Source organism: Haliotis rubra, unplaced genomic scaffold (assembly GCF_003918875.1).
Source record: "Haliotis rubra isolate DU_JTF1 unplaced genomic scaffold, ASM391887v1 Scf11, whole genome shotgun sequence".
NCBI classification, from domain to species: Eukaryota; Metazoa; Mollusca; class Gastropoda; order Lepetellida; family Haliotidae; genus Haliotis; species Haliotis rubra.
In genome coordinates this window covers 2,458,434-2,470,976 of record NW_025765003.1, presented here as the reverse complement: position 1 = coordinate 2,470,976, position 12,543 = coordinate 2,458,434, and the positions used below count along the sequence as shown (strand labels likewise).

Below are 12,543 nucleotides of genomic sequence, written 5' to 3'. Positions count from 1 at the left end.
ATATATTGTATTGTTTTATTTCGCTTACATTGATGAAAATATGACATGTTCACGCATATTATTCTCACTTCCTTCATACGAAGTCTATGAGTTCGCCGAATGTTCGACTTATCCAAGCAATCGGTTCATCACTTCTATACCCTCTGTAATCAGATGCAGGACGGCATCGCGAGCTGAAACAGATGCGTCAGTGTCATTTCATAATAGAATATTTCCTACGAATATTGTCGGCCTTTTTAGATAATATTGAAACACATTTAATGTTGTCTGATTGCAATAAATGTGAGTATATTTTAACATATTTCGATTATGTTCAGTTCCAAACATCTTTTGTATATCTTACGATTACTATAAAAAAACAATATCAGCCAAGCCAGGGACGGTGAGGTAGCCTAGCTATCGTCACGGCAAAGACCCGGGTCCGATCCCTTGAATGTGTCTTATGCGTGAAGCCGATATCCGTGAAATTGCTAAAACTCACTCAGCCAAGCTAAATCGTGAGTGTATCAGAGTGTATTCCAAGCATCACTGAATATTTGACAAGAGTAAGACGTTTACCACTGTGATAATAACCCATGAGCACGGATGTGGGGTGCCGACAAACCTAGAAACATTATCAGGGTGAATTGATTCTTAATATACTGAGAGAAACAAATAAAAGAACACAGGAAAATTCAAGCATCCCTTTAATATTTTCCAGTTTTCATCACCCGTTTTGAATAGCGCTGTGGGAGGAAATCTGAGAATAAATACAGGAACGCTGCCATGAAGTGGTGTTCTCTTATTTGTTTTCCTCAGTATCCGTTTCTGCCAAGGATTGCACAGCGTATTCCGGTTCCTCCATGACACACCTTTCACCCTGAAAATCCATCTGGATTTGAAACACATCAGGAAAAGACGGGTGTACTCTTACCTTCAGCGTTACCATTCGGGCTGGCAAACGTATCGTGCATGCTTGGGTATTTCACTCGGACTTCTTGAAGGACGTGAATAATGTCAGCATCATCGTCAGAGTCGAAGCTAGAAGTGGATTCGTTCACATCCGAGTGCTTCGCCTTGTTGTCTGTTATCATGTACTTCTTATTGTTCAGCTTTGGCGCATTGTCCATAGCAAACCGGAAAGATGAGAAGTCAAGGCCTAGGAAGTACTGCATGACCTTTACAAAGTTGATGGGGAAGTTGGACATCGTCCGGAAGGCTTTCTCCAATGGTCGCCAGTTGGCAACGAAGAATTCAAACAATTCCAGCAAATGCCTGTTCTTTCGTTTGGAACTTCCAGCAACAGCATATTTGTCGGTGTCCAGGATATCGCCAGTGTCCAGCTTCTTCCCAGTAATCATATTCCAGATGTTGGTTATGTTTGGATGTGGTTCCTTCATCTTGTCCTTAATCAACTGGGCCTGTTTGTTAGCGGTAGCAGCATTGTCCACAGCATTGAACATGTTCTCCGACTTCATGGTGGCAAGTTTAAACAGGTCGAAGAGATTTGGAGTCTGTCCTTTGGCAAGAGCAAGGACGATCCTGAGTTCTACGTTTGTCTTGGCCGCGTCATCAATGATTTGTCCACATATTGGGCAGAGTTTGAAGACATTCTGTACGAGCTGGCCAATGAGGTTCTGCTCTCCCAGTAAGTGCTGAAGCTCTGTGAAGTCGAGGCCGGATTTCTCTACCATGCTCTTCAGGATTGGAATGTTCTCGAACGTTTTGAGTAGGTTCGACACCATAACGTTACCCCCGTTGTTGGCATCATCATCCAGAGCAGGAAGGACACTTTGCTTTATGGGAGAAGCTTGGATGCCACTGCATACTGTAAGATATGAGAGATATTAAGAGAAAACGGTTTTCAAAATCACCAAACCAAGATGTTCAATTTTTAATCATCTTTGCATGTTCCATCTTTTATACTAAAATACTAGACCCATTTTCATCCACAGCTTTGTTCTCATAGCTAAGAGAAGAACTCGCACAGAAATCTTTTGGGAAGTTGAATTGATAACCATCTTAGCGTCGTACTCAAGATGGAGTTTTAGTAGCGAATAGGTCTATTTTATGTACTATAGGAGACTGAAACCACATGCTGTGTGATCGGGGATATTGTTATATTACAGAAAAAGATACTTTTCAAATCAGAATAAGACTGAGACTGAGTGAGTTTGATTATACGCCGCTTTTAGCAATATTCCAGCAATATCACGGCGGGGAACACCAGAAATGGGCTTAACACGTTTTGCCCATGTGGGGAATCGAACCCGGGTCCTCGGCGTGACGAGCGAACGCTTTAACCACTAGGCTACCCCAACGCCCCAATCAGAATAAGAAGCAACAGGCTCCATGGGTCGAATGTTTGATGGATTGTTCACTAGGGCTACTGGGATATACTAGAGGTGAGGTGAGGTGAAATTGGGTTTAACGTCGTGCTTGAGAATATTTCGTTCATATGACGACGTGCATGCGTTTGTATGTGTATGTGCGGCTGCTTGTACTAGCCAAGACTGAAGCTGGTTTTATAGTGCTAGCCCACTGAGATACCATGCCGCAGTGAAGCATGAATACCCCACTCAGACACATTATACTGACTCCGAGCCGACCAGTCCTTGATGTACCCATTAATGCCGAGTGCCAGGCAGGGACCAACAAGTACCATATTTCAACGTCTTTTGGTATGACGCGGTCGGGGATCGAACCCGCGACCTTCCGCTCTCCGGGCGGACGCTCTAACCACTACACCACGAAGGCGGTCAGATATACTAGAAACTGAAGTACTGTCTACAGCGATGAGAAGCCCACGATGACAAGGATCAGTGGCATCAGGTGAAACAGACGGAAACGTGGATCGCAAACCAAGGATGATAGTCGGGATTTACTAAAATCTGTGATTCAAACCCATTAAAAAGCACATCCAGCACTATTAAGGAACGCAACTCGCAGATTGAACAGCGGCCTGTCATACCACTGGACCATTCATGCATCAAGAACATGCAGGGAACAAACACATAAATGACTAAGTGCTGCGATTAATTGCATTGAACAATATATAATGTACGGCCTTGTAAAACTATGGACATACATTATTCAAAATCATTTAATCCTTGTCAATAGAGACATGTGAGCTTGCACTGAACACAGCCACTTCAAGATATACATACCGATCAAGCAAACAAGTGACACCTGAAAGAACCCCATCCTGGAGGGACAAGATCAATGTCCAAATGGAAGCAAAAAGTTCCAAGGCTTAGTTAAATGTAAGTGACATCCAAGGTTAAGGTTAATCTATCAAGGTGGGTGACCCGTGTCTTTATCGCGTAACACCTGATCACTTCCCATAAAAAGGTTTTTATGTGTTTTAGTGGAATTTCGAGAATATAATGCGGTGCAAGTTGTCTGCTTTGAAACCATGACGAACTCACGGTGTTGCTGTAGCAGTTCATACAAAGCCATTAACTCACGGCCCATTTGGAACATGCATGTAACCGTCGCCGCTGGAGGGCATTATGCAAAACTAGAGAGACATTATACACCAACCAGAACATGGTTTAGGGAGAGAAAACACTTGTATCTGTATACAGATTCCGGTATGAACAGAATAAATTGAACATTGATAACTCGATTATTTATTCGTTAATATACCACGCCGAGTCGACAAATACACTTAAGTTTTTCACTTTACGTAAAATCCTGCTGTTGTCATCGCCTGCACGGTTTATGAAGGCCACGTGGTCGTATGCCCACCAATTCAAATAGAGAACGTCAATGCTAACGAATACCCAATCCTGGAAAAAAATAGCAGTGAACATTATATGAATGGATAACTAAAACTGAATGGATAACTGAAACTTAGCGATGACGCAAAGTGATCGTGAAAATCTCAACGCAAGATGAGTTAACTAAATATGAAACAGGTATTATTCCAAGGAAAAAGCATAACCGCAACTTGAAAGTCTGGCAGTTGCCCAGGTTGCCCGATCGCCAATAGAGCTGAGTGACGTCCTTTGTGGTTGCTGCGATCCGTCTGTCCAGAGTTGCCTGCCTTTGGAGTGCCAGAAGCCGGGTTCAAATCTCAGATTTGCCCTGATCACGTGGGATTCACCAAAGCAGTAACTATCTATTTGCCAGCTTTAATTGTGACCCACAGAGTAAAAGAAGCACATTGGCTTACGGAATATTTGATTGCACTTGAATTTACCGTTACCATGGGATCATAGCTTGTGACATCATGTTTGCAACTGTTTGCAGCCGTGACCCTAATCGCCATCACACAAAGTCAGCTATCTAAAAATACAGCCACCGCGGCTTTGTGCGCTCGCGATTATTCTGACTGAGTGAGTTTGGTTTTACGCCGCTTTTTAGCAATATTCCAGCAACATCACGGCGGGGGACACCAGAAATGGGCTTACATACATACATACATACAAATATTTGTAAAGCGCTTTTTATCAATCTAATTGCTCAAAAGCGCTATCTGAGTCCACTTTATCCATGTGCAGAGGTGAATAGGTGCGTCTTGAGTCCACTTTTAAAATTTGACAGTTCTGTTGGAAGGGTCCTGCTCTAGAGAAAGACCTGTCCCCATATGACTTAGTTCTAGTTTGTGGTATTTCAAGGAGAGACTGGTCCCTTGAGCGGAGTGATCTAGTTGGGTGATATGGTGTAAGGAGATCCGAGAGGTATTTTGGAGCTAGACCGTTTAGACACTTGAAAACAAGGAGCAGGATTTTGTAGTCGATTCTGGAAGCGGATTGGAAGCCAATGTAGGGTTTTGAGGGGCAGGAGAGATGTGTTCAGTCCTTTTAATTTGACAGATCAATCGTGCGGCGGAATTTTGTACCTTCTGTAGCCTGTAGAGGACTTGTTTTGGCACACCAGACAGCAAAGAGTTACAATAATCCAAGCGGGATGTTACATATGCTTGAACTACAGCTTTGTGCAGATTTCACATCAAGTATCGACGGATCAAACCAATGTTGCGCAGATGGAAATAACATTGGCGACAGACATTGCGAACATGGGGTTCCATGCTGAGGGCAGAGTCAAAGATTACACCAAGATTGCGAACATGTGGCCGAATTTTTATTGCAGATTCACCGATGCAAAACTGTGGAAGCAGAAGCTTTTTCTGAAGTCGAAGAGGGTGGAACACAATGAGCTCAGTTTTATCATCATTTAATTTAAGATATTTCGATGACATCCAACTCTTGATACAATCAACACATTCTTCTACTCTTGAAAAGGAGAACTTGGTTGAAGATGCGTCAGATGGCTTGAAGGATAAGTAGACTTGCGTGTCATCAGCATAGAGGTGCATACTCAAGTTGTAGGACCTTACAATATCACCGAGGGAAGATGTGTAGCATGTGAAAAGTAGGGGCCTAGGACGGAGCCCCTGAGGCACTCAAACTTCAAGTACGTTGCCTCTGACCTTTCACCCTGGATGACAACTGCGTGCCTCCGGTCTGTTAAGTAGGAGACAAAACCACCTCAATGCAAGATCTTTGACATTGAACCTGTTTTCAAGGGTAGAGAGTAGCACAGAATGGTCAACAGTGTCAAAAGCAGCTGAGAGATCCAGCAATACAAGAATGACCGCTCCATCGGTGTCTATGCCTCTTAGGATGTCGTTCTGAACCTGCAGCAACGCAGCAGTTTCCGTGCTGTGGAAGGATCGGTAGGCAGATTGGCACTCTTCATAGAAGCTGTTTCTGCTCATATGGTCTCTGAATTGAGAAGCAACAATGCGCTCAATCAGCTTAGAAATGAATGTCAAATTGGATATTGGTCTGTAGTGTTTTAACAATTCGTGATCGAGATTCTTCTTCTTTATGAGGGGAGTGATAATTGCTGTCTTCAGTTGATCAGGCATTACACCTTGGCTTAGCGAACTGTTGGTGATATACGTCCAGATAGGAAGAAGAGATTGAATGGTTTGTTTCAAGACCCACGTTGGTGATGGGTCAAGCAAACATGATTTCGCTGGACATTTGGAGACAAGTTTGGACATTTCATCTTCCATCACAGATCTAAACGAGGACAAAGGAAGGGAGTTCGTGATTACTGGAACTTCACACATTCTGCCCATGTGGGATTCGAACCCGGGTCTTCGGCGTGACGAGCCAACGCTTTAACCTTTAGGCTATCCCACCGCCCCGCTCGCGATTAGATGACTGACTGAGAGTGAGGGTTCGAATCCTGGATGAGACTCAACCCAACAAAAGAACTAGAATCTGTACTTTACTGAGAAAGTGTAATCCCAAATATAACATCCGTCCAGCACTGGTGGTGTTCGTGAAGATGCTGACAGTTCTGTTCTGTTGACATGCCTACCAACTAAATGATTATTGGTTTTAAAATGGCGAATAATTTAGACTTGAATATTTTTTAAATCATGAACATGAGTACAAAATGCACACGTACGTAACATCTGACTGAGTGATGCACCTCTTCTTTCTATCACAGCCCACCACTGACCGACATCACAGGTGGACATGTTTGGATGGCTGAAGACACGTCAACTGGACGGGTTATAGCTGAAACGCCCCCAAATTGGCTAAAACGGCCCCAAATGTTTTGGCTGAAATGGCCCCATGACTAAACGGCTCCAAGTGAAAACGGCCCTATATTTGCCAAAATGGCCCCAAAATAATCAGTTTTATATTAATGTGTGTCCTTAGTCATAAATGATAGATCAAAACACATATTTTTCAATTACTTATTAAATTAATTAACTTTGACATTTTCATCATGATTTTCTTCTGTTTAACTGGCCATGAGGCCAATAATACATGTGGAAGATATGAATCAAACGAATTGAATACTGTACAGATCGTCTAACAATATTCACTAGAATTTAAGTTTGACAAATAAAACATTAGATTTCAGAATCAGAATTCAAATTGTTAAAAACACATCCATACCATGAAGTCACACATACAGTCATTAAAACAACATTGAAGTAGCAGTTGCCTTGTCGAGTGAATCCTGACAGCGCTGGTGTTTTGACAAACATTAGCAATAGTACATAAATGAATATGATAAAATATAAGTCTATGAACTCAAGACTATGGCATTGTGTTCTCTGTGTCAATGATATACAGTACTTATTGATGGGGATAGCTGGTTACTGTACATTCACAATGACACAACGCTGTGTGGTTTGCAATAAGACCATCCGGAAAAAAACATGCTCTAAAATCCATGCAACTATAAGGACAGTTACTTCAACGTAAACATTCAAAGCAATGGACAGTTTCAACACAACTCCATATGAAATGTACAGTTTGATTTTTCGACGATAACTGAAAAAATACTGACGCATTAAAGCCTAAACTCTAAATGAAGGCCTAAAACAACTATTTCTAAGAAAAAAGTCGTGTTTGCTGATGAGGTTGTCATATTTCGTGTTGAAACAATCATTTCCCGCGATCTTGATTAGACACTCAGGAGGGGTGCCCTCGCTTAACACACAATTGCAGTAAATAGAGAGGGTGTCAAGCAATTACAGAAAGAACCATTGGAAGTTTATTGTCTGTGTCTTTATTCTATTTAATACCCATTATGTAACTTCATATTACACTAAGATTGAAAACAAATACATGGTCAAGCACGTTAATGGTACTGCTGTGTGTGCCGCAAGGAGTGTATTGTTAGGACTTTTTTCTGTTTTCAATATGTTACATGTCAATATAAATGCTCAAATATATTTCACGTCTTTTTTTTGCAATTGTACAGGGTCATTTCAAGCAATCTCTGGCTGTTTTCACTTAGCAACATCGGGGCCGTTTTGCACAGGGGCCGTTTTAGCCAATTTGGGGCCGTTTTAGCCAAGCAAAATTGGGGCCGTTTTGCAATGGGGCCATTTTAGCCTGATCTCTGTATAGATGTATATATATATATATGGTTACATCAAAAGATGAATTTCTCCAACAACTTCGGGAACCAACTGCAAACTTTATGCAGATAAATTGCACGAGGATCATGCATCAAATTGCTGAAAAGCATGTGCAAATATTGTGCATGTGAACAGCTGCGTTTTGGTGTAATATTTTGCTTAGAATTCGCCAATTTTCACTCAGTTTCATCATTTATTAATTGAACTCATGACAATAATCTTTTCAACGTTAGGAATTTGTTTTACAATACATCAGTTCATGTGTAATCAGTACCTTTAAACAGTATGGAATATTTTGCAAATCTAGTTCAGAACAGTTGACTGCAGTAAGTGGCTACATTTACACTGAGTCTAAACTTTTGATGGGAAGTATATAACTCAACTCCACATTGTATCAGTTGTTGACACATGAGCAAACAAGGTATCCTGTTGCAGTGATATGTGACAGTGTTACCATCTGGGATGAGGCTTACAAGAGGTCGGGGTGTGAGCATCTACATCAACAACACATTACCAAACAAGGTATCCTGTTGCAGTGATATGTGACAGTGTTACCATCTGGGATGAGGCTTACAAGAGGTCGGGGTGTGAGCATCTACATCAACAACACATTACCAAACAAGGTATCCTGTTGCAGTGATATGTGACAGTGTTACCATCTGGGATGAGGCTTACAAGAGGTCGGGGTGTGAGCATCTACATCAACAACACATTACCAAACAAGGTATCCTGTTGCAGTGATATGTGACAGTGTTACCATCTGGGATGAGGCTTAAAAGTGGTCGATGGTGTGAGCACCTACATCAACAACACATCACCAAACAAGGTTTCATGTTGCAGTGATATCTCACAGTGTTACCATCTGGGAAGAGGCATAAAAGTGGTCAAAGGTGTGAGCATCTACATCAACAACACATCACCAAACAAGGTTTCATGTTGCAGTGATATCTCACAGTGTTACCATCAGGGAAGAGGCATAAAAGTGGTCGAAGGTGTGAGCTACATCAACAACACATCACCAAACGAGGTTTCATGTTGCAGTGATATCTCACAGTGTTACCATCAGGGAAGAGGCATAAAAGTGGTCGAAGGTGTGAGCACCTACATCAACAACACATCACCAAACAAGGTTTCATGTTGCAGTGATATCTCACAGTGTTACCATCAGGGAAGAGGCTTTAAAGTGGTCGAAGGTGTGAGCATCTACATCACCAACACATCACCAAACAAGGTTTCATGTTGCAGTGATATCTCACAGTGTTACCATCTGGGAAGAGGCATAAAAGTGGTCGATGGTGTGAGCACCTACATCAACAACACATCACCAAACAAGGTTTCATGTTGCAGTGATATCTCACAGTGTTACCATCAGGGAAGAGGCTTTAAAGTGGTCGAAGGTGTGAGCATCTACATCACCAACACATCACCAAACAAGGTTTCATGTTGCAGTGATATCTCACAGTGTTACCATCTGGGAAGAGGCATAAAAGTGAATTAGATGGTGTGAGCACCTACATCAACAACACATCACCAAACAAGGTTTCATGTTGCAGTGATATCTCACAGTGTTACCATCTGGGAAGAGGGCATAAAGGAGTGGTCGAAGGTGTGAGCACCTACATCAACAACACATCACCAAACAAAGGTTTCATGTTGCAGTGATATCTCACAGTGTTACCATCAGGGAAGAGGCATAAAAGTGGTCGAAGGTGTGAGCTACATCAACAACACATCACCAAACGAGGTTTCATGTTGCAGTGATATCTCACAGTGTTACCATCAGGGAAGAGGCATAAAAGTGGTCGATGGTGTGAGCACCTACATCAACAACACATCACCAAACAAGGTTTCATGTTGCAGTGATATCTCACAGTGTTGCCATCAGGGAAGAGGCATAAAAGTGGTCGATGGTGTGAGCACCTACATCAACAACACATCACCAAACAAGGTTTCATGTTGCAGTGATATCTCACAGTGTTACCATCTGGGAAGAGGCTTAAAAGTGGTCGATGGTGTGAGCACCTACATCAACAACACATCACCAAACAAGGTTTCATGTTGCAGTGATATCTCACAGTGTTACCATCAGGGAAGAGGCTTAAAAGTGGTCGAAGGTGTGAGAATCTACATCATCCAGGTAGGATGATAAAATTAATCCGCAACAACTTACAACAACTGTCAGAAGTTGCTGAGCATCACATCCAGATACTAGTACTTGGGCCAACTGAGCGTACAAGGTTTTGAGTTGCAGTGAAATATCAAAGTGTTACCACCAGTGAAGAAAGAGGCTTACAAGAGGTCGGGCCGTGAGCATCTACATCACCCAGGTAGGATGATAAACTCAATCCGCAACAATTGTCAGAAGTAGCTGTGCATTACATCCATATAACTGGTACAAAGGTTTTGAGTTGCAGTGATATCAAAGTGCTACCACCAGTGAAGAAAGAGGCACAAGTTGTTGAAGGTGTGAGCATCTACATCCCTTAGGTAGGATGACAAACTCGATCTGCAACAACTGCAGATTTTAGTAGTCCCTGACTTGTGCATCACATCCATAGTGGGGACCACTGTGACCATCTGATCACCAGTGTAGTCAACATGTGACAGTACTGCCTGTAGTCCTGAGTATTTACCTGTGGTAAATGGTATTTACAGGATCACTATTCACCTTGTTAAATACAGAGAAATACACTGAAGCACAGGCTTCCAAGGCTTGAATAGTTCTGTCTGGTCTGCTGATTCCAAATGTTTATCAGATTTCAGTGTACGTGCTCCGCCACTCAAACATATTTCTTTCTCTATCTGGATCAGCTGTTCCCATTGTGCTTGCCAGGGCGAGAAGAACATCGCTCTGAAACATAGGAGAACATCAAACACTGGAACGTCAAGCAGGAAAACATCACAGATGGAATTTTTTCTGAAACAAAGGACACCTAAAACACAGGAGAACTTTTCAATGAATCACACCACAGGAGAACAACACACAGAACATCACTCTAAAACACAAACGAATCACACAGGAGAACATCCTCTGAAACAGTAGAGAACATCACACAGAAGAACATTCCTCTAAAACAGAAGAGTACATCACACAGGAGAACATCCCTCTAAAACAGAAGAGAACATCACACCGAACATCTGCCTGAAACAGAAGAGAACATCACACAGGAGAACATTCCTCCGAAACAGAAGAGAACATCACACCGAACATTTGTCTGAAACACAAGAGAACATCACACAGAAGAACATCCCTCTGAAACAGAAGAGAACATCACACCGAACATTTGTCTGAAACACAAGAGAACATCACACAGAAGAACATTCCTCTGAAACAGAAGAGAACATCACACCGAACATTTGTCTGAAACACAAGAGAACATCACACAGAAGAACATCCCTCTGAAACAGAAGAGAACATCACACCGAACATTTGTCTGAAACACAAGAGAACATCACACAGGAGAACATCCCTCTGAAACAGAAGAGAACATCACACCAAACATTTGTCTGCAACAGAAGAGAACATCACACAGGAGAACATCCCTCTGAAACAGAAGAGAACATCACACAGGAGAACATTTGTCTGAAACACAAGAGAACATCACACAGGAGAACATCCCTCTGAAACAGAAGAGAACATCACCCAAACATTTGTCTGAAACACAAGAGAACATCACACAGGAGAACATCCCTCTGAAACAGAAGAGAACATCACACCGAACATTTGTCTGAAACACAAGAGAACATCACACAGGAGAACATTCCTCTGACACAGAAGAGAACATCACACAGGAGAACATTCCTCTGACACAGAAGAGAACATCACACAGAAGAACATTCCTCTGAAACAGAAGGGAACATCACACCGAACATCTGCCTGAAACAGAAGAGAACATCACACAGAAGAACATTCCTCTGAAACAGAAGGGAACATCACACCGAACATTTGTCTGAAACAGAAGAGAACATCACACAGGAGAACATTCCTCTACAGAAGAGAACATCACACAGGGGAACATTCTTCTGAAACAGTAGAGAACATCACACAGGAGAACATTCCTCTACAGAAGAGAACATCACACAGGAGAACATCCCTCTGAATCGGAAGAGAACATCACACAGGGAAATATTCTTCTGAAACAGTAGAGAACATCACACAGGAGAACATTCCTCTGAATCAGAAGAGAACATCACACAGAACATCAAATTCAACCACACGCAAATACCACTCTCAAACACAAAATCTCACTGAGAACATCGTAAAGCAGAACATCACAGAGTAAACCTACCATTTCAATGTCCGGCTCCAACAATTTCTTGGCATCCACGTCCATCCAATTCATCTGTACAGCTCCTTCATCATCATGGTGACATGGCATCCAGTAATCTTCAATCTTAGTCACTGGGTGTGTCATCTGAATGGAAATAACCTTTCATTGTTTTGGGGTTTTTTTCACTTTATTTCTTTCTTGCATTGGCACAGTTATATCCTTCATACACAACACTATTCAAATACATAGCACAATTAAAACAAGCATAAGTGAGATCATATAGATTATGTAAATAGGTTGTGGCATGATGACCAAAAAGTCGTGAACTTGCTATATTTTCATACAGAGTATGCAGTGTTCACGAATGGTGTTTCAAAGAAACAGGACATT

The 12,543-nt window shown here is 42.0% G+C and overlaps 2 protein-coding genes and 1 long non-coding RNA gene across 3 annotated transcripts in view; all 3 read right to left on the bottom strand.

The window, feature by feature from the left end:
* On the bottom strand, positions 1–3,391 carry LOC124285655. Its single transcript, XM_046721922.1, has 3 exons — positions 3,147–3,391; positions 914–1,807; positions 1–173 (listed from the first exon to the last, which is right to left on the bottom strand). The coding sequence occupies exons 1-3, from the start codon at positions 3,181–3,183 to the stop codon at positions 109–111; spliced, it is 996 nt and encodes a 331-aa protein (XP_046577878.1). The 5' UTR covers positions 3,184–3,391; the 3' UTR covers positions 1–108.
* Positions 3,392–8,530: 5,139 nt separating this feature from the next.
* On the bottom strand, positions 8,531–9,468 carry LOC124284489. Its single transcript, XR_006900568.1, has 2 exons — positions 9,394–9,468; positions 8,531–8,578 (listed from the first exon to the last, which is right to left on the bottom strand). It is a non-coding gene; the product is annotated as an uncharacterized LOC124284489 (long non-coding RNA).
* A 95-nt stretch (positions 9,469–9,563) lies between these two features.
* LOC124284475 (vacuolar protein sorting-associated protein 4A-like) overlaps positions 9,564–12,543 on the bottom strand; it is a 32,415-nt gene continuing 29,435 nt past the window's right edge. Inside the window, exons 11-12 of the mRNA XM_046720557.1 lie at positions 12,172–12,297; positions 9,564–10,733 (exon numbers count right to left, since the gene is read on the bottom strand). Coding sequence (XP_046576513.1) covers positions 10,635–10,733; positions 12,172–12,297 — 225 coding nt within the window. The 3' untranslated portion in view covers positions 9,564–10,634. The remainder of the gene's footprint in view (positions 10,734–12,171; positions 12,298–12,543) is intronic.

What these genes read in the sequence shown, in the direction of transcription:
- LOC124285655 (XM_046721922.1), bottom strand. Translation starts at nt 3,183, where the DNA reads ATGGGGTTCTTTCAGGTGTCACTTGTTTGCTTGATCG. An exon ending in GTCACTTGTTTGCTTGATCG is followed by an intron (nt 1,808 to 3,146) that starts GTATGTATATCT and finishes CATATCTTACAG; the next exon opens with TATGCAGTGGCATCCAAGCT. An exon ending in CCCGAATGGTAACGCTGAAG is followed by an intron (nt 174 to 913) that starts GTAAGAGTACAC and finishes CATCTGTTTCAG; the next exon opens with CTCGCGATGCCGTCCTGCAT.